This window comes from Phyllobates terribilis, unplaced genomic scaffold, assembly GCF_046119375.1.
Source record: "Phyllobates terribilis strain yellow unplaced genomic scaffold, ASM4611937v1 Scaffold_71__1_contigs__length_7168151, whole genome shotgun sequence".
NCBI classification, from domain to species: Eukaryota; Metazoa; Chordata; class Amphibia; order Anura; family Dendrobatidae; genus Phyllobates; species Phyllobates terribilis.
The window spans coordinates 1,235,550-1,258,204 of NW_027362831.1; the positions used below are offsets into that span (position 1 = coordinate 1,235,550).

Consider the following 22,655-nt stretch of genomic DNA (forward strand, 5'->3'; position numbering starts at 1 on the left):
GATGGGACTAACCTGAGCAGTGCGGTATACAAAGGGGAGGAGTCTGTATCTGATGGAAATCAGCAGTGACACAGAGATGTGCACACAGTCTCAGGACAATGGTATGGATGGGACTAACCTGAACAGTGCGGTATACAAAGGGGAGGAGTCTGTATCTGATGGAAATCAGCAGTGACACAGAGATGTGCGCACAGTCTCAGGACAATGGTATGGATGGGACTAACCTGAGCAGTGCGGTATACAAAGGGGAGGAGTCTGTATCTGATGGAAATCAGCAGTGACACAGAGATGTGCGCACAGTCTCAGGACAATGGTATGGATGGGACTAACCTGAGCAGTGCGGTATACAAAGGGGAGGAGTCTGTATCTGATGGAAATCAGCAGTGACACAGAGATGTGCGCACAGTCTCAGGACAATGGTATGGATGGGGCTAACCTGAACAGTGCAGTATACAAAGGGGAGGAGTCTGTATCTGATGGAAATCAGCAGTGACACAGAGATGTGCGCACAGTCTCAGGACAATGGTATGGATGGGGCTAACCTGAGCAGTGCAGTATACAAAGGGGAGGAGTCTGTATCTGATGGAAATCAGCAGTGACACAGAGATGTGCGCACAGTCTCAGGACAATGGTATGGATGGGGCTAACCTGAACAGTGCAGTATACAAAGGGGAGGAGTCTGTATCTGATGGAAATCAGCAGTGACACAGAGATGTGCGCACAGTCTCAGGACAATGGTATGGATGGGACTAACCTGAGCAGTGCAGTATACAAAGGGGAGGAGTCTGTATCTGATTGAAATCAGCAGTGACACAGAGATGTGCACACACTCTCAGGACAATGGTATGGATGGGACTAACCTGAGCAGTGCAGTATACAAAGGGGAGGAGTCTGTATCTGATGGAAATCAGCAGTGACACAGAGATGTGCGCACAGTCTCAAGACAATGGTATGGATGGGGCTAACCTGAGCAGTGCAGTATACAAAGGGGAGGAGTCTGTATCTGATGGAAATCAGCAGTGACACAGAGATGTGCGCACAGTCTCAGGACAATGGTATGGATGGGACTAACCTGAGCAGTGCAGTATACAAAGGGGAGGAGTCTGTATCTGATGGAAATCAGCAGTGACACAGAGATGTGCACACAGTCTCAGGACAATGGTATGGATGGGACTAACCTGAGCAGTGCAGTATACAAAGGGGAGGAGTCTGTATCTGATTGAAATCAGCAGTGACACAGAGATGTGCACACAGTCTCAGGACAATGGTATGGATGGGACTAACCTGAGCAGTGCGGTATACAAAGGGGAGGAGTCTGTATCTGATGGAAATCAGCAGTGACACAGAGATGTGCACACAGTCTCAGGACAATGGTATGGATGGGACTAACCTGAACAGTGCGGTATACAAAGGGGAGGAGTCTGTATCTGATGGAAATCAGCAGTGACACAGAGATGTGCGCACAGTCTCAGGACAATGGTATGGATGGGACTAACCTGAGCAGTGCGGTATACAAAGGGGAGGAGTCTGTATCTGATGGAAATCAGCAGTGACACAGAGATGTGCACACAGTCTCAGGACAATGTTATGGATGGGACTAACCTGAGCAGTGCAGTATACAAAGGGGAGGAGTCTGTATCTGATGGAAATCAGCAGTGACACAGAGATGTGCACACAGTCTCAGGACAATGGTATGGATTGGACTAACCTGAACAGTGCAGTATACAAAGGGGAGGAGTCTGTATCTGATGGAAATCAGCAGTGACACAGAGATGTGCACACAGTCTCAGGACAATGGTATGGATGGGACTAACCTGAGCAGTGCAGTATACAAAGGGGAGGAGTCTGTATCTGATGGAAATCAGCAGTGACACAGAGATGTGCGCACAGTCTCAGGACAATGGTATGGATGGGACTAACCTGAGCAGTGCAGTATACAAAGGGGAGGAGTCTGTATCTGATGGAAATCAGCAGTGACACAGAGATGTGCGCACAGTCTCAGGACAATGGTATGGATGGGACTAACCTGAACAGTGCAGTATACAAAGGGGAGGAGTCTGTATCTGATGGAAATCACAGTGACACAGAGATGTGCACACAGTCTCAGGACAATGGTATGGATGGGACTAACCTGAGCAGTGCGGTATACAAAGGGGAGGAGTCTGTATCTGATGGAAATCAGCAGTGACACAGAGATGTGCGCACAGTCTCAGGACAATGGTATGGATGGGACTAACCTGAGCAGTGCAGTATACAAAGGGGAGGAGTCTGTATCTGATGGAAATCAGCAGTGACATAGAGATGTGCACACAGTTTCAGGACAATGGTATGGATGGGACTAACCTGAGCAGTGCGGTATACAAAGGGGAGGAGTCTGTATCTGATGGAAATCAGCAGTGACACAGAGATGTGCGCACAGTCTCAGGACAATGGTATGGATGGGGCTAACCTGAGCAGTGCGGTATACAAAGGGGAGGAGTCTGTATCTGATGGAAATCAGCAGTGACACAGAGATGTGCGCACAGTCTCAGGACAATGGTATGGATGGGACTAACCTGAGCAGTGCGGTATACAAAGGGGAGGAGTCTGTATCTGATGGAAATCCGCAGTGACACAGAGATGTGCGCACAGTCTCAGGACAATGGTATGGATGGGACTAACCTGAGCAGTGCGGTATACAAAGGGGAGGAGTCTGTATCTGATGGAAATCAGCAGTGACACAGAGATGTGCACACAGTCTCAGGACAATGGTATGGATGGGACTAACCGGAGCAGTGCGGTATACAAAGGGGAGGAGTCTGTATCTGATGGAAATCAGCAGTGACACAGAGATGTGCGCACAGTCTCAGGACAATGGTATGGATGGGGCTAACCTGAACAGTGCAGTATACAAAGGGGAGGAGTCTGTATCTGATGGAAATCAGCAGTGACACAGAGATGTGCACACAGTCTCAGGACAATGGTATGGATGGGACTAACCTGAGCAGTGCAGTATACAAAGGGGAGGAGTCTATATCTGATGGAAATCAGCAGTGACACAGAGATGTGCGCACAGTCTCAGGACAATGGTATGGATGGGGCTAACCTGAGCAGTGCAGTATACAAAGGGGAGGAGTCTGTATCTGATGGAAATCAGCAGTGACACAGAGATGTGCGCACAGTCTCAGGACAATGGTATGGATGGGACTAACCTGAACGGTGCAGTATACAAAGGGGAGGAGTCTGTATCTGATGGAAATCAGCAGTGACACAGAGATGTGTGCACACAGTCTCAGGACAATGGTATGGATGGGACTAACCTGAGCAGTGCAGTATACAAAGGGGAGGAGTCTGTATCTGATTGAAATCAGCAGTGACACAGAGATGTGCGCACAGTCTCAGGACAATGGTATGGATGGGACTAACCTGAGCAGTGCGGTATACAAAGGGGAGGAGTCTGTATCTGATGGAAATCAGCAGTGACACAGAGATGTGCACACAGTCTCAGGACAATGGTATGGATGGGACTAACCTGAGCAGTGCGGTATACAAAGGGGAGGAGTCTGTATCTGATGGAAATCAGCAGTGACACAGAGATGTGCGCACAGTCTCAGGACAATGGTATGGATGGGGCTAACCTGAGCAGTGCGGTATACAAAGGGGAGGAGTCTGTATCTGATGGAAATCAGCAGTGACACAGAGATGTGCACACAGTCTCAGGACAATGTTATGGATGGGACTAACCTGAGCAGTGCAGTATACAAAGGGGAGGAGTCTGTATCTGATGGAAATCAGCAGTGACACAGAGATGTGCACACAGTCTCAGGACAATGGTATGGATTGGACTAACCTGAACAGTGCAGTATACAAAGGGGAGGAGTCTGTATCTGATGGAAATCAGCAGTGACACAGAGATGTGCACACAGTCTCAGGGCCATGGTATGGATGGGACTAACCTGAACAGTGCGGTATACAAAGGGGAGGAGTCTGTATCTGATGGAAATCAGCAGTGACACAGAGATGTGCGCACAGTCTCAGGACAATGGTATGGATGGGACTAACCTGAGCAGTGCAGTATACAAAGGGGAGGAGTCTGTATCTGATGGAAATCAGCAGTGACACAGAGATGTGCACACAGTCTCAGGACAATGGTATGGATTGGACTAACCTGAACAGTGCAGTATACAAAGGGGAGGAGTCTGTATCTGATGGAAATCAGCAGTGACACAGAGATGTGCGCACAGTCTCAGGACAATGGTATGGATGGGACTAACCTGAGCAGTGCAGTAGACAAAGGGGAGGAGTCTGTATCTGATGGAAATCAGCAGTGACACAGAGATGTGCGCACAGTCTCAGGACAATGGTATGGATGGGACTAACCTGAGCAGTGCAGTATACAAAGGGGAGGAGTCTGTATCTGATGGAAATCAGCAGTGACACAGAGATGTGCACACAGTCTCAGGACAATGGTATGGATGGGGCTAACCTGAGCAGTGCGGTATACAAAGGGGAGGAGTCTGTATCTGATGGAAATCAGCAGTGACACAGAGATGTGCACACAGTCTCAGGACAATGGTATGGATGGGGCTAACCTGAGCACTGCGGTATACAAAGGGGAGGAGTCTGTATCTGATGGAAATCAGCAGTGACACAGAGATGTGTGCACAGTCTCAGGACAATGGTATGGATGGGACTAACCTGAACAGTGCAGTATACAAAGGGGAGGAGTCTGTATCTGATGGAAATCAGCAGTGACACAGAGATGTGCGCACAGTCTCAGGACAATGGTATGGATGGGACTAACCTGAACAGTGCATTATACAAAGGGGAGGAGTCTGTATCTGATGGAAATCAGCAGTGACACAGAGATGTGCACACAGTCTCAGGACAATGGTATGGATTGGACTAACCTGAACAGTGCAGTATACAAAGGGGAGGAGTCTGTATCTGATGGAAATCAGCAGTGACACAGAGATGTGCACACAGTCTCAGGACAATGGTATGGATGGGGCTAACCTGAGCACTGCGGTATACAAAGGGGAGGAGTCTGTATCTGATGGAAATCAGCAGTGACACAGAGATGTGCACACAGTCTCAGGACAATGGTATGGATTGGACTAACCTGAACAGTGCAGTATACAAAGGGGAGGAGTCTGTATCTGATGGAAATCAGCAGTGACACAGAGATGTGCGCACAGTCTCAGGACAATGGTATGGATGGGACTAACCTGAGCAGTGCAGTATACAAAGGGGAGGAGTCTGTATCTGATGGAAATCAGCAGTGACACAGAGATGTGCGCACAGTCTCAGGACAATGGTATGGATGGGACTAACCTGAGCAGTGCGGTATACAAAGGGGAGGAGTCTGTATCTGATGGAAATCAGCAGTGACACAGAGATGTGCGCACAGTCTCAGGACAATGGTATGGATGGGACTAACCTGAACAGTGCATTATACAAAGGGGAGGAGTCTGTATCTGATGGAAATCAGCAGTGACACAGAGATGTGCGCACAGTCTCAGGACAATGGTATGGATGGGACTAACCTGAGCAGTACAGTATACAAAGGGGAGGAGTCTGTATCTGATGGAAATCAGCAGTGACACAGAGATGTGCACACAGTCTCAGGACAATGGTATGGATGGGACTAACCTGAGCAGTGCGTTATACAAAGGGGAGGAGTCTGTATCTGATGGAAATCACCAGTGACACAGAGATGTGCGCACAGTCTCAGGACAATGGTATGGATGGGACTAACCTGAGCAGTGCAGTATACAAAGGGGAGGAGTCTGTATCTGATGGAAATCAGCAGTGACACAGAGATGTGCGCACAGTCTCAGGACAATGGTATGGATGGGACTAACCTGAGCAGTGCGTTATACAAAGGGGAGGAGTCTGTATCTGATGGAAATCAGCAGTGACACAGAGATGTGCACACAGTCTCAGGACAATGGTATGGATGGGACTAACCTGAGCAGTGCGTTATACAAAGGGGAGGAGTCTGTATCTGATGGAAATCAGCAGTGACACAGAGATGTGCACACAGTCTCAGGACAATGGTATGGATGGGACTAACCTGAGCAGTGCGGTATACAAAGGGGAGGAGTCTGTATCTGATGGAAATCAGCAGTGACACAGAGATGTGCGCACAGTCTCAGGACAATGGTATGGATGGGACTAACCTAAGCAGTGCGTTATACAAAGGGGAGGAGTCTGTATCTGATGGAAATCAGCAGTGACACAGAGATGTACACACAGTCTCAGGACAATGGTATGGATGGGGCTAACCTGAGCAGTGCGGTATACAAAGGGGAGGAGTCTGTATCTGATGGAAATCAGCAGTGACACAGAGATGTGCGCACAGTCTCAGGACAATGGTATGGATGGGACTAACCTGAACAGTACAGTATACAAAGGGGAGGAGTCTGTATCTGATGGAAATCAGCAGTGACACAGAGATGTGCGCACAGTCTCAGGACAATGGTATGGATGGGACTAACCTGTGCAGTGCAGTATACAAAGGGGAGGAGTCTGTATCTGATGGAAATCAGCAGTGACACAGAGATGTGCGCACAGTCTCAGGACAATGGTATGGATGGGACTAACCTGAGCAGTGCATTATACAAAGGGGAGGAGTCTGTATCTGATGGAAATCAGCAGTGACACAGAGATGTGCGCACAGTCTCAGGACAATGGTATGGATGGGGCTAACCTGAGCAGTGCGGTATACAAAGGGGAGGAGTCTGTATCTGATGGAAATCAGCAGTGACACAGAGATATGCGCACAGTCTCAGGACAATGGTATGGATGGGGCTAACCTGAGCAGTGCGGTATACAAAGGGGAGGAGTCTGTATCTGATGGAAATCAGCAGTGACACAGAGATGTGCGCACAGTCTCAGGACAATGGTATGGATGGGGCTAACCTGAACAGTGCAGTATACAAAGGGGAGGAGTCTGTATCTGATGGAAATCAGCAGTGACACAGAGATGTGCGCACAGTCTCAGGACAATGGTATGGATGGGACTAACCTGAACAGTGCAGTATACAAAGGGGAGGAGTCTGTATCTGATGGAAATCAGCAGTGACACAGAGATGTGCACATAGTCTCAGGACAATGGTATGGATGAGACTAACCTGAGCAGTGCAGTATACAAAGGGGAGGAGTCTGTATCTGATGGAAATCAGCAGTGACACAGAGATGTGCGCACAGTCTCAGGACAATGGTATGGATGGGGCTAACCTGAGCAGTGCGGTATACAAAGGGGAGGAGTCTGTATCTGATGGAAATCAGCAGTGACACAGAGATGTGCACACAGTCTCAGGACAATGGTATGGATGGGACTAACCTGAACAGTGCAGTATACAAAGGGGAGGAGTCTGTATCTGATGGAAATCAGCAGTGACACAGAGATGTGCACACAGTCTCAGGACAATGGTATGGATGGGACTAACCTGAGCAGTGCGGTATACAAAGGGGAGGAGTCTGTATCTGATGGAAATCAGCAGTGACACAGAGATGTGCACACAGTCTCAGGACAATGGTATGGATGGCACTAACCTGAGCAGTGCAGTATACAAAGGGGAGGAGTCTGTATCTGATGGAAATCAGCAGCGACACAGAGATTGTTGTCACCATTAATTAAAGATGGAATATAGATTAAACATCAGTTCTTCTGTGTATGAGGAGAATATCTTGGGCTGTGTTGTTTTATTTGATTTGATGTGGTATGCACCGATTTTGACACTTGGACATGTGCTAATTACTATTTATTAATGTTTTATCATACAGATTGTCCACATAAAATCCATTAAATGAATTTAGAAGCCATTGAGATTTCTTGGCGTACAAAGTCCTTAGATCTAGTTAAGCAGGAAGCCAATGGCGCCCCCCAGGATATCGTCTCCAATGATAGGGATCTGATACAATACAAAGCAGCACTACAGAAGAAAGTCAGAGGAGGGTGGAATAGGACCTCTTTGGAAAATGATATGGATCAAAAGATTATCCCAAGAGGATTATGAGTGCAGGATTTTTCCTCCTTTGAACTTGAGGACTTGGATTTGGTTCAAAGATGGAAATTGGCAGCTACCACCTGCTCATTGGAGTTTATCAAAATAATCGTGGACAAAAATACAGCCACACTTAAGAATATGGATAGAGAAACTGAGGAATTACAGAAGACACTAAAAAAGGATGTTCAACCTGACATCCTAGAAACACACCTGAAAACGATAGAAAAAGATGTGGATAAATGGGAGAACGACACTAGCCAAATTAAATATTACAAATACCAAAGAAATCTTAAGGATGATGAAAATGATTGTATCTTTAAGTGGCAAAATCCAAAAAGGAAATCATTACAGAATGCTACATTCAGCCATCAAGCCACTCCCAGCAATACCCCGGTGTCCGAAAGTAGCACTTCTAGTAGTGAGTCTGAGACCACTTAGGATCACTATCAATACACTAGAGCGGCAACAAGGGAACACGGAGATATCCTGAAATTTTCAACAAAAGAGACAACAAGAAGACTAAGGCTATGTGCACACGGTGCGTTTCTGGTGCGTTTTCGTGACGTTTTTTCCTTGCGGAAATGGGCCAAAAATGCTAGGGAATCCGTGTGCCAGCAATGACAATCCTGAAGTGCTTTGCATATGATCAGGAATTTTCCTGTCAGGTTTGTCATTGCGTTTAAATCTGCAGCATGTCAATTCTTTGTGCGTTTCTGCAGTGTTTTTCACCCATTGGCTTCAATTGTGCCAGTCAAATCCGCAGGAGAAACGCTGGTATAAAAATATTTGCGCATTTGCTGCAAAGTTTTGCTGCATATTTGACCCAATTACAGTCAATGAGTGAAAAATGCGGCAAGACGCACAAAGAATTGACAGCGGGTGACAGGTGTCAGTTGATGAGGGACTACTCCTCCCATCAGCCTACGGCCACTCCCTCTGACAACAGTAAGAGCAGATGCGGCTGATGGGAAGAGTAATCTCATCAGCCAGCGTCTGTGCTCATAGTGTAAATTTTTTTTTAAAATAAATGTTGAAATAAATGAACACGTTATACTCACCTGTCCGCTCTAAGCCTATGTGACATGGCGATTCGATCACCCGGCAGCCGGTGATACACTGACAGGAGCGCGATCGCTCCCGGCAGTGTATAGCACTGAACTGCCAGGACTGAAGTTACTTGAGTTCATTAGCTAATGATCAGCTGATGAGCCCCAGTGACCTCATTTACAGCATCAGTGCTGTGTGGAAATTTTCTCACGCAGCACCAATGCAGTAAGGGAGGTGACCTAAGTTCATCAGCTGATCATCAGCTCATGAACTCAAGTAACCTCTGTCCTGGCAGCTAAGCGTTATACATTGACACAGGAGTGATTACATTCTTGTGTCAGTGTATACAGTGCTGTCCTCAAGAACAGTCACATCAGTAATTGCTGATGTGACTGCTCTAGAGGTGACCCAGATCTTCGTGGGACACTCTGGATTATGTCATCACGTCAGACAGGTGAGGGATATGGTTGTTTTTTTTGTTTGTTTTTTTCTTACAGGTGACAATGCTTCAGCGGATTAGGTGTTAGGTGAGTATTTTTCTTTATTTTATTTTTGTTACAGGAGACGAGGGCTTCAATGCAATGGGCGTTAGGTAAGTATTTTTTTTGTTAAACTAAGAATTATTAATAAAGAATTGTCTTGTTATTTCAAATAAAGGATTTTTTTCTGGCTGTGTCTTTATTTACAATATAACTATAGGATTAGCAATGGATAGGCGTCTTATAGATGCTGCTCCATTATTAACCCGTGTGTTTGATGTCACCGGACAATACAAAGGTGATAGACCGCTACAGGGCAAGTGGAAAGAGCAAGGTGCCAGAATAGGCTAATCTAATAGATGCGCCTTTTCTGAGGCAGCTGCGGGCTATTTTTAGGCCAATATCTATGGCCCCTTACCAGCCTGAGAATACCAGCCCCCAACTGTCTGCTTTAGTTTGGCTGGTTGTCAAAAATGGGGGGGACCCCATGACATTTTTTTAAATTATTTAGTTAAATAATTAAAATAAAAATGTCATGGGACCCCTCTATTCTTGATAACCAGCCTTGCTAAAGCTGACAGCTGGGTTGCAGCCCGAAGCTTTCAGTTTTGTCTGGCTGGTTATCAAAAATACAGGGGAACCCACGCCATTTTTTTATTTATAGCACAGGTGCTGGCAGATGAATACACCCATCAGCGGCACCCACTCTTGCTGTTAACAGTGACAGCAGGCGTGGGCTGGTGGGTGTAGTAATCCCATCTGCTGACCCCTGTGACAGGAGGTTAACATTTTACCTCTGGTCACAGCTGCGGGCTCACACTGTCATCTGACAGTGTGGGAACCGCAGCTCTCTGTCTGGTGGTATTAACCTTACCACTGATCAGAGGTAGTGTTTGCTGCATTGTCATGCACATGATAGCGTGGCAAACACTGGATGTTCGGGCCCCCCATGCATTAGGAGTAATGGCAGGGCTCACTCAGGTCTCATTGTTTGAGCTAATCCCCCTGCTTTTGTAAATAAACTAGCTGGTTTAGTACAATATGCAGTAAGCATAGGAACAAACATCATTGTTCCCAAACACCAAGTCACTGTCCTTCTTGACCAGCCACAGAAATACACATACATTCACAAGTCAACATAAACACAGTAGTGTATTTCTCTTGGCTTCACAAATCTATACGTCTATAAGAAGCTGTTTTGTCACATTGCTCTCCCATCTTAAATCAGCCAGACAAGCTAGGATCCCAATCATCCTTCTCCACTTATTGGAGACAGTCCATCAGCATGTCTTTAAGCACAGCCATGAATGTAAGAGGTCTCACCTTCATGAGAACAAAATTTTGTATCATCCAGTTCCCTCAGAGCATATTCCGTGTCTTCCTTGAGAATAAACTCCTCACGTAATTGACGAGAACACACTTGTATTCATTGCGTCCAGACAAGCCTTCCTCAGCATTCCGTAGTTCCTGAATTAAATCCGATGAGTGTCAGTGGCCTGGTATTCAATCCGTTGAAGCTGGCACAGCTCCTGTAGTTGCCGTTTCTTGTTGCTGCTGTATATCCTCATGGTCCTCCTCCCAAGGCCGGGCTGGTGGGGTTGAACATGGGAGCATCCAAAACCCGCTGTGTATACTTGTGGTCTACTTATATGTCTCCCTGGCTTTGGAGCCCTTTGGACGGTGTGTGCTAACACCAGTACCCTTGCAGCTCCCCCAAATCTGCTGGGCTGAGTAGTATCCCACCATTGCCACCAAAATATGAAGACCCGGAGTCTTCAGTGGGCAGAACACTACTCAGACAACACAGGGTGAGGGTAAAACAGTGTGGCAATACTTTATTGAACCACAAAAGAGGCAATAAACAGATAGAACAGTCCCAGCAAATACCCAAGATGTCGTTCCAGTGGTGTCGGTACGTGAGTTCCCGGGGCTCATTTGAGATTTTTAAGTCTTGTGAGCCCAATAAGCGCTAGAATCACTGTCCTCGCCTTCAGAAAAATCGAGCATCACAAGGAAATCTGAGAGCAGCCGTAGCCCTGGCTTCCTGTTGATGTTCAATATGTCCGAAGGCAGGGACAGGCAGGGGCACTGACTGGGCGCAGGGTTCATGTGATGTAACAACCCCAAGTCCCGACACCGCAGGAACAGTGCCGCCACGGGAGCTGAGTATGAATGTTTTTATTTTAACGAGTACAAACTTGAGGAATGACAAGGGGTTGTCCTAGTATTGGACAACCTCTTTAAGAAGATACAATTTTCGATTAAAAAATTTCCAACGTTCTGAACATGAAAAGGGCTTTTCCCCTGTGTGAATTCTCTAAAGTTTATTAAGAGTTGATTTTCAAGGAAAACATTTCCTACATTAAGAATATAAAAAAGGCATCTACCCTGTGTGACTTCTCTGGTGAGTAAGAAGAGATGATCTCTTCACAAAACATTTTCCACATTCTGAACATGAAAAAGGCTTCTCCCCTGTGTGGGTTCTATGGTGGATATTAAGATGAACTTTCTGATTAAAACATTTCCCACATTCTGAACATGAAAAAGGCTTCTCCCCTGTGTGGGTTCTTTGGTGTATAACAACATCTGATTTCCGGTAAAAATGTTTCCCACATTCTGAACATGAAAAAGGCTTCTCCCCTGTGTGGGTTCTCTGGTGTATAACAAAACTTGATATCTGTGTAAAACATTTTCTACATTCTGAACATGAAAAAGGTTTCTCCCCAGTGTGAATTCTCTGGTGCTTAACAAAATGTGATTTCTGGTTAAAACATTTCCCGCATTCTGAACATGAATAAGGCTTCTCCCCTGTGTGGGTTCTCTGGTGGCTATCAAGATAGGATTTCCTGGTAAAACATTTCCCACATTCTGAACATGAAAAAGGCTTCTCCCCTGTGTGGGTTCTCTGGTGTGTAACAAAACTTGATATCTGTGTAAAACATTTCCCACATTCTGAACATGAAAATGGCTTCTCCCCTGTGTGCGTTCTCTGGTGTATAACAAAACTTGATATCTGTGTAAAACATTTCCCACATTCTGAACATGAAAAAGGCTTCTCCCCAGTGTGAATTCTCTGGTGCTTAACAAAATGTGATTTCTGATTAAAACATTTCCCACATTCTGAACATGAAAAAGGCCTCTCCCCTTTGTGAATTCTCTGGTGACTAAGAAAAGATGATTTATTCACAAAACATCTTCCACATTCTGAACATGAAAAAGGCTTCTCTCCTGTGTGGGTTCTCTGGTGGGTATCAAGATAAGCTTTCCTGGTAAAACATTTCCCACATTCTGAACATGAAAAAGGTTTCTCCCCTGTGTGAGTTCTCTGATGTCTGATAAAAGTTGACATCTGTGTAAAACATTTTCTACATTCTGAACATGAAAAAGGCTTCTCCCCTGTGTGAGTTCTCTGATGTCTGATAAAACTTGATATCTGTGTAAAACGCTTCCCACATTCTGAACATGAAAAAGGCTTCTCCCCTGTGTGAATTCTCTGGTGACTAACAAAATTTGATTTCTTGTTAAAACATTTCCCACACTTGGAACAAGAAAATCTATTCTCTGCAGTGTGAATTTTTTGATGTTTAGGAAAAGACTTCTGTAGGGGAAAACTATTTCCATATTCTGAACATGAAAATGGCTTCTTTGCTTTAGGAGCAATTTGTTTTTTAATGCTTATGTTGTGACTCTGACTTTCCTTAGTAGTCTGCAATGTATCAGAAGACAGGACGTGTTTCAAAGGATCAGATGACAGGTCTTTGCTGTGAAGGGATGATGGTATATCTGGAGTAATGACATTCACTTCAATTGTATCCTGTGGGATCTCAAGATCATCTGATTTAAAAATTGAAGATGTCAGCTGTCCCTCTGATCTCCTGGTACAGTCATCTGCCAAGAAGAAAATCAATTATTATTTTTCAATAAAAATATCCTTGAATTTTATATTTTTTAACATTTCTACTGTCTATAAAAATGGCAAGTTATTTAAAAAATATTGATTTATTCACCAAGACAATGACAGTTCACTGTTTAATAGAAAACCTCATAGGATGGAGCAGTAGACCGTGGTGTTCAACTGTTTGTTCATTCTGCCTCCCAAATATGGAATAAAAAGCCACCAAACAATGTTATGTAGGTGAAAATAATACCAATAAAAACTTCTACTCATCTCACAAAAAAGAAGTCCCCACTCAGGTCCATCATCTGTCAGTGGAAAAACAGAGGTTTCCACATTATTAGTGGCTCAAAAGCTCTTGAAGAGCAACATGGCTTCCATAAACCAATCCAGCAATATAAGCTCTACCAAAGTCAGATCTCCCCCTTCTGAGCCTTGCAGTGCGCCCAAACCACACTCAGCATCCATGTATTTGGCATTACTATACTGAGAAGAACCCACTTAATTGATGGTGTGTGTCTCCTGGAGCACAATCTGGGCACTATGTGTTGGGTAATAAAATGGCATATTTGTGATTTCCACTGTTTGCTAATTTCCGGGAAGTGCCTGAGGAGTCAAAATAGTCACTACTCCTACAGATTAATTCACTGAGGGTTATAAAATGTATTCACTTTATGGGGATTTCCACTGCTCTGGTTTTCTGACATTTTGTCATATTAGGGCTTCTGCAAATGGTGGGTCCCATCTCCTCCGGGATCTGCTCCTGGGACGTCTGCTTCTCTCAGCAGGAGCCGCCTTATTCATCCTGCAGGCGGCGCTGGTGATGGAAGAGACGTCAGAACCAGAAGCTCTGGGCGGCGCAGGCTCTGTCCAGCCACTAAGATCAGGATTGCTGGGACCAGTAGTACCATCCAGTCTGACAGTATGGGTGTGTGTGCTGTCCAGCTGAAGTAATCTGCTCTCTGCTTCAGCCATTTGGAAAGCACCGCACCCTACTAAAGGTGGAAGCATATTGCCGGTAGCTGCCAGATACAGCCTTGTTCTCCTCTGGTTCAGTCCTCTGTGCTCAGCTCCCGGCTTGTGTATTTGTTTCCTGTTGTGACCTCGGCCCGTTTACTGACTACTCTTGTGTCTTCTGATTTTGTATTTTCTCTGCCCTCCAGGTTCTCACCCGGCTACCTGACTATTCTTCTTCCCATCTCACTCCACAGAACAGCAGGTAACACCGTGGCCCAAGCCTAGGGGTCTCTGTGTAAGAACAGATCCATGTAGTGGGGTTAAAGGGTGATAAAGTAATCCATGGGATCTGGAAAATGGAGTAGATAGCGCCAAGCCGGTTTGTGGTGGCCATCTTTTGAGCTGCCAGGTGACAATGAACAGTATCCCCAATACGCTGTGTCTGCAAACTATTCCAGCAAAATCGGCATTCAAATAGCTAAATATTTAACTGCTGTCGTCAAAACTGTGAGTATAGACAATAACACATCTACTGAAATGATCAAACTCAACAGTCTCCATCAGTAATAAATGAGTAACTAGTGGTGAAACCTCTCTGTGGTAATTAGAGTATGGGGCTCGGGGGCTCTTGACAATGTAAACTATCGTAAGGGACAATATTTTCTGTCAGATGAGTTTTAAAAAGAAATATTAGACGATCAAAGAGAACTTTTTATAATACTGCAGAGCTGAGGTGTCTTAAATTTGGACCTCAGGCATTGGGAAGAGGCATTTTTTTAAAGACCACCAAGGAGTTATAGATTCACATAAGTGAGGCCGATCCCACCACAATCAAACTATCATACAGAATGAAGCTGTAAAAAAAGACATAGAATAAAAAATGTTACATCCGCAACAACAAAGTATGTATGAGGGGAGAATTCCAACACACTCATTTATGGTGGAGCCATTGGAGCTACGGAGTCCTGAGCAGAAGAGTAGAGAAAGTATTAGTGCCCCCATTTCAGGAGAGATTGTGCAGTAATCTGAATTCCTTAGGATCGAAAACATAATGGAATTTATGACGTGGAGTGAATCCATGAAACCAGGGCTGGAGCCAACACATCTCCTGCAGGCGTGAATAAATGTATATTACAGCCATCAGCCTCGCACAGCTTAGAGATATATCATGGCACAGGTGTAATGTTTTCTGTATAGTTTGTCACAATCCTGTTTGAAGTTAGTTGGTTTTAAAAGAAATTGAAAACTCAGGATAAAGGGAAACTCTGTTGTTATTGTACAGAAATTCACACTTGGCCCTCACTGCACATTTAATGTTGTCGATCATAAAAGTGAAGTTTAGCCAGAAAGACTGGACCTGGTCTTGTAGGGACCATATGAGGACATTCAGCAGCACAGAAGGGAGAGAAGGTAGATTCATCCAATAAGATATCAGGGATCTAGGAAGCCAACACCATCATTACCCTCCGCTTTCTCTTACAGGCCCATCATTATATTTTTCTTCAAGGGATTTTCTCACTTGTCAGCACATTCTATGTACGCTGTCATTTGGCTTTGTAGTTTACAGATCTGGGCAGGTAAGGAGGTAAGGGTCAGCGTCTTCTAATCCCAGGGGGAAGGTGGATCCTCCAGATTGTAAATTCTATAGAAAAGGACTTTCAACGCCCAAAGTCATTTGAACATTTTCGGACGGAGGAGAATGTTGTGGTCTAGAGGCAAAATAGTGATCACACGATTGTGATACGGCCGGACTAAACCACCGATAAAGCAGCCACAGCCGGTGACTGAGAAGAATCTGTGACTTCTCTGTATTTAGTGGTCACTACTCACCTGGGTAGTCATATGTAGGAATCTCCTCTTTACACCGCTCATCACCCCTCACATATGTCTCTGTAGTATTAATATGGGTCAGATCTTCACCCTGAAACAAATATTGTAAAAGTCACAAACAGATGGAGAAGTCACATCTATGATCAGCTCTAATCCTGCCATCTCCACCGTTCTCATTACACAAGTATAAACCATATAATACTGGGGGATAAAACAAGACTGAACACAAGACCTTCACAGCCGTCTACACATCATAGGGGAGATCTCATGACACCTTCTCTCCATCTACCTGATGATTTTGAGGAACATTGGGATCTTCTTGTTTACAGTCATGTGGAAGAAGAGGATGGGGACATCTCTCTGGTGTTGTCCTCTTACTGGATAGATCTGGAGGAAACACATACAGGGACTGAATTCATTCTTTACATACAGATAATTATAGGCTGTGTGTATTTCGTCCTGTCTATTACCTGGTGATGTGAGGGGCTGAGGAACCTCCATCATGACGTCCTTGTGCAGATCTTTGTGTCCTTCTAAATACTCCCACTCCTCCATGGAGAAATAGACAGCGACATCCTGACACCTTATAGGAACCTGACACATACAATGATACCGTCATCCCCTGATCCTTCATAGCATTATTGTATAATGTCCCAGCATTCCCAGCAGTGTCACCTCTCCAGTCAGCAGCTCAATCATCTTGTAGGTGAGTTCTAGGATCTTCAGGTCATTGATGTCCTCATGTATCAGGGGGTGAGATGAAGGTCCTGTGATTGGGCTCAGGGGTCTTCTCCATCCCTCAGACACAGGGTCCTGACAGCGCTCACTAGAGGTCTTCTTCACTACTATGTAATCCTGGTTATGGAGAGACACATTAATAAATCTCACTACAGACATTTCCAGAGTCCTCACCTCTCCAGTTCTGTCCATCTGTTATTTCCATAGATAAGAATGATGTAATGTGACATCATCAGAATCTCTCACCTCTCCAGTAACCCGGAAGAGGATCTCTAGGGTGAGGTGGAATATCCTCTCCACCATCTTGTCTCTGTCCATATCCATCCTTGATGGGTAAATTGGGAAAATTCTCTGATGTAGAAGATCTTCACTGAGAGGATCCGATATTGTAGAGACCTGAATGAGAAGATGAGACGATGTAACATCATAAATATCCTGTGTAATAATACAATTACTGGAGATAATAAGGGAAACATATGATATTTATTATTTTACAGTATTTAGTTTTTTTCCTCGACATCTACTTATAAAACCTTTATATTTTAGGCCACAGACACCAAGTAGTTACTTCTCCGCAGTCTGCAGCTGAAAAAGTTTCTCACAAGATGGTTGTTTGATGGTTTTACGAGATGGTTGGTTGTTCTCAGCCCCGACCCTTTCACAACTCCTGTCTCCTAGTTTAATCGCAAGAGAAACAAATAACGAGAACCTGGAGAAAGGGTAAATCGTTCAGGTGGAGGGGAGATGGCAGAGGGGCATTGCTGAACCGTGAAGCTTCCTGGACACTGAGGCCAAATCCATCGTACCGCAGGGTATAAAGAGGATATGTGGACGGTTATCACTACTATCTACATTACTGTGATAGTACTAGGAGAGGAATAATGGCGTTGTGTGAGGACTTCTCTGGGCTTCTGTCCTTCATCCTGCAGTCGTCTGAATGGATCTAATGTGGACGGGAACCAGCTAAGCCGCATTCTGTCCACAGCTGTTACCTCACTGTTCACACCACACAGAGACCCCAAAAGAGCCTCCGTGCTGAAGGGGTTAATGCCCCCTGCGCCCAGTAATGGGGGATCTCCACATACCTCCACCTGCAGAGCCGCCACCACATATATGGCTGTTCTGTGCGCACAGGACCTGTGATGAGGTCACAGGAGGGGAGGAGTCAGGGGTCACATGATCAGGGGCCTCAGTGGATGCACAGTGTGAACTGTGCGGCTCCTGTACAGTGATATCCAGAGTGAAGACGCTACATGGAGACGTCTCCGCAGTCAGTGACATTTCCGGCATTATTTGCCCCTCACTACTGGCACAATTACCCCGCGCCGCCTTTTCTACAGTTTTATGTGTGAATGTAACGTGGGATTTTCCTGCTTGGAGACAAATAGACGACACATGAGATGATTATCACCAGTTACCGGACGTCTACTATATGGCGGCATATGATTGTGCTATCCACTTCATACCAGGAGTGTTTAACTCCTTCCAGGGAGGGCGGCCTTGATAGACTATGTTCAGAGTCCAAAACCTACAAAAGACAAAAATATATCTCATACCCTACCATCATTATATATAAATGTAAAGCAAAGTTGCATAATAAATATAGGGTACTTAGTGAACTAATTTTGATCAAAAAAAGTATACAAGCCGTCCCACCAGCGGCAAGGTGACCCTAAATTGGGACGGTACCTATACTGTCTATATTAAAAACCTTACTGTATATCAAAGTTGAAGTAATGCATATAAAAGGGTAGACAAATAGGACCGGGTCCCAACTCCAGACCACCTAGGCCCGTGGTAAGCTACATATATACTAATCAGCTCAACAAAGGGGATGCCACACCCTTAAATTGCACAGAATGCAAACAAGAGTCCGGCTAATGTTCATCCCGAAGAGTTAGACGAGTGTGCGATGTTTTTCTCTCCTGCATCTGACGCGCCCCTGGGCCTTCTGTGTCGTGCGGCATCGCGCGCACGGGGGCTTACCCGGAGCCGGATCAGATGGGGGTAGTAGTCTCGTGGCGGTGACCCGGTCCGTGCCCAGGGAGTCAAACTAAGTGGCGAGTCTATTAGCAGTAGATGTTGGATGACTACGCCACCCGTTGAATGCAGCTTTGGAGCTGCCGCTGCAGGGCAGACCGCTGAGGCCGGTGGAAGGATGGTGCAGCGGGGATGGTATAACCCCCAACGGGAGGGGTATGGCCTCAGGGCAGCAGGTGTAGATGATGGAGGTTGTGATGGTGCAGCAAGGAGAGTCAGAAACGTATGGTGCAGTTTCAGGGTTTTTACTCACAGATGGTACTTCAGTCACTTCGGCCGGGAGTGACCACCCGAGCCGTACTGCGTTCACCAGGTGCGGGACTCGGCTAACCCCCAGGCAGTTCCGGAGCGTGGTCCTGAGCTCCCCTCTCTCTCTTTCTGCTGGCCGTCCCCACCAGGGATCCACCTTTGTCCGGCTCCCTCGGGCCTCTTGGTGGTTAAACCTTCTCTGGCTTTCCTGACCCTACTCGTGGTGTGCCTTCCTGGTGGATATGGTGAGGGTCGTGGCAAAACTTGACCACGACCTCCGGTTCCTGGCTGAGGATCATTAGCCTCCACCAGTTTGGGTTCCGGTACCCGTTTCCGCCAACCCTTCACCCGGTAACTTGTGGGATCTCAGGGTTCCCTCTGGCTCTGCGTCTCTGGGCCTTTCTTCCTCCTCACTCTCCACTGCAGGCTTGGCCCTGGAGCTGGGCCCAGCCGGAGCCACAGCTCCCTGTCAGCCCTCCTGGCTGAGCTCCTCTGCTCTGCTTCTCCTCAGACTGACTGACTGACTGACCCTGTCCTAAGATGGTGCCCACCATATATACTCCCTCTATGTGTGAGCCCAGGTGACTAGCACCCAATGGGCTCCTATCTCTATGCCCAGAGCCCCTCCCCTATCTGCCCCTACACTACTGGGATGTTCCACCCCCCCTCCCACTCCAGCCAGGGACAGACACTGTCGTACCTGCACATTCACCTAGTGGGAGTACCATTGATCTGTCCCCCGGAAATGGGATGAGTGTAGTGCATGCAGCTAGCTGAGCTCAGTCCCACACTCCATCCTTACCCGGGAGTGGAATACCACACCTCTGGCTCGAGGTGCACTACCCCTGTAGCAGCCGAGTCCTCGGGGTGCTACATTCCCCCCTGGTAAACCACAGCACGTCCTCGGGCTGTAAAAGAGCAAAACATACAAACATACAAAAAATTTTTAAAGTGCACTTACATATAAGATATATTAACTTTCACTCATCCCTTTATGGGAGGTACTTTTCTCTTTTAACGTTACAAGTATAAAACATTACGAACACACACATTTATAAAATATCATTAACTCTTTTAGCATAATAAAAACTTTTTCATAAGAAACATTCTTGATCCCTGGCCACCGTGCAACTTGTGACCAGGTAAAGTGCAACAGTCACTTGTAGAAAATCAGTTTTTCTTTAAAACCGGTAGGGGGCGCTTTAGAAAGCACAACTATATACAGGGTATGGCCGCTCTCAGTCCTCGGCCAGGTAAAGGGAAAGAACGACCGCTCTCAGTCCTCGGTCAGTGGGAATAGGGGAATGGCTGCTCACAGTCCTCAGCCTGTTTAAGGATAGGGGACGCAGGTAACAGTTCACACTTGTCCCAACGGGGAACTCACTTTACTCTAGCAGCATGACAAGTACCCTACGGGTAACTATGTACAGTTCCACTTTACCGTACTTCAGTAACGGCGTCCTCCTGCTCCTTCCTGAGGGTAATCTTCAAACCCGTCCGGGTCCTCTTGATTCTCCTCATACCGCAGCTCTTCCTCCGTCAACAGGTGTACATGAAGGGCGTACGGTCCTTTGGCACACTGGTGCCGGGTGAAAGTGACCTCGTCACCCAGGTAAAGGTCACGTCCGCTATGTCCCTCCGGCAGATGAGACTCGACATCCCTGCGGGTGACAAAGACGTCGCCGGGGGTTCGGTGATCCCGGATAAAGCCCCAACCGTGCTCCAGTTGGAACTTGATTACGGTCCCGGTGGCGCGGGGACCGTGGGCCGCACGGCGGTCTCGCCGGGTCCGGCTTTTCTGCTCCGCACTCTGAACTTGCAGCCGCTCCTCGCGGACCCGCCTCTCTCGCCGCTCCCTGTCGAAGACCTCCAGTTGTTGCCGGCAGCACTCCGCACGCTCGGCTGCGGCCGCCCGGGTCTCTTGGGTGAAGCCGATGAGGTTTTCTCCAGTGGGGTCCCATGCGAACTGCGCCTCCTCCAACGGGAGTGGGGTGATCTTGGCGGGTGCCGGAGCCGGGATCAGGGGCTCACACAGGGGCCCTTCCTTCCGGAGTCGGGGATGGTAGTACTCCGGTGGCCACTCAAAGGGCTGCCCATCCGGGCAAGCATGCTGGGCGAACAGGTCTTCACCCAAGGGCAGGACTTTGAGGGTTGAGGGCGCGGTGATGGCAGCGGCGCCCGGATTCACCAGGCCTTGTGACCAGGCCGGTGGCACCTTAAAGGTGAAGGGCACTGTGGAGACGGCGGCGCCCGGGGGTACTCGACCTTGCGACCAGGCCAGTGACTTGGTGGAGATAGAGGGCTCTGTTGGAACTGCGGCGTCCGGGGGTACTCGGCCCTGCGACCAGGCCGGTGGCGTCTCCTGCTTGGCCGCGCTCGAGGTTGAGGCGCATGACGTCACAGGGGGCTTGGCCGCGGCTCCTGCTTGAGGCCTAGTCTGGAGCGGTGGCGGTGCAGCAACGGGCACGGTCGGTGGGATTTCGGGCTCTGCGACGGGGAGCTGGGGCAGGCTTACGGTTGCTGGGCTTGGGGTAGTAACGTCCCCTTTACCTGCCTCCGTCTCTTCAGCTCCTTCCACGGCGTCGTCTCCGGCCTTCATCCCTTCCGCACCGGCTTCAGGGGCAGGCGTGCTCCTCGTTGCGGGTGGTGTCCTTTGCTGGCGGGTTCCAGCCTGCAGGGCCATCTCTCTGCTCCACTCAGCTAGTACTTCTCGCTGTACTCGGGCCATCTTCCGAGCCAGGCCCTCCAGCGCGGTCCGTGCATGCTCCCGATCTTTGGGGAGCTGTGCCAGAATCTCCACCAGGCCTTCTGGGGTGGCGGCCTGCAGCAGGCTCCTGACCACAGGGTCGGTGCTGCCTGACTCTCCCTCCATCTCCGGGTGCGAACTCTCCAGACTCCTCCAGGCTGCACCCATCCTCACTCTTTTGTTCTTGATCCGCCCACACTGAGGGTGGTCCCGGGGCAACTTGGTGATTGTCAGTTCCAGGGGCAGTCCCCCCACGCTGATGGACATCTCTATCATTGCAGTCTCTGCTGGTGGGGGCGGTCTTTGCTTTTGGCGCTCTTCTGGGACCAGGCCCACGATGGGAGGTAGTCTCTTGCCACCCTCTGGCACGCCCATAATGGCGTCCGCTCTGCCAGGGCGGGAAATCTTCTCAGATGGCGGGAACCGTCTCCCAATGGCGGGAAACTCTGTGGATGGCGGGAAAAGACTGCAGATGGCGGGCAAACGGCGGGAAACGATCCGAGATGGCGTCCGATGGCGGGGACCCTCCGGAACCGGCGGGAGACTTCTTCTTACGGTACAGATAAACTTTTCTTCAGGCACGCAGTACCCGGTGGTGGCGGGCACGTGATCCTGCCGACTACGCCAAAGTTGACGCGCCCCTGGGCCTTCTGTGTCGTGCGGCATCGCGCGCACGGGGG

General features: G+C 47.5%; 1 protein-coding gene across 1 annotated transcript in view; it reads right to left on the bottom strand.

The window, feature by feature from the left end:
* Positions 1 to 11,787: 11,787 nt before the first annotated feature.
* Positions 11,788 to 22,655, bottom strand: part of LOC141194451 (uncharacterized) — a 66,847-nt gene continuing 55,979 nt past the window's right edge. Inside the window, exon 10 of the mRNA XM_073662373.1 lies at positions 11,788 to 12,852. Coding sequence (XP_073518474.1) covers positions 11,904 to 12,852 — 949 coding nt within the window. The 3' untranslated portion in view covers positions 11,788 to 11,903. The remainder of the gene's footprint in view (positions 12,853 to 22,655) is intronic.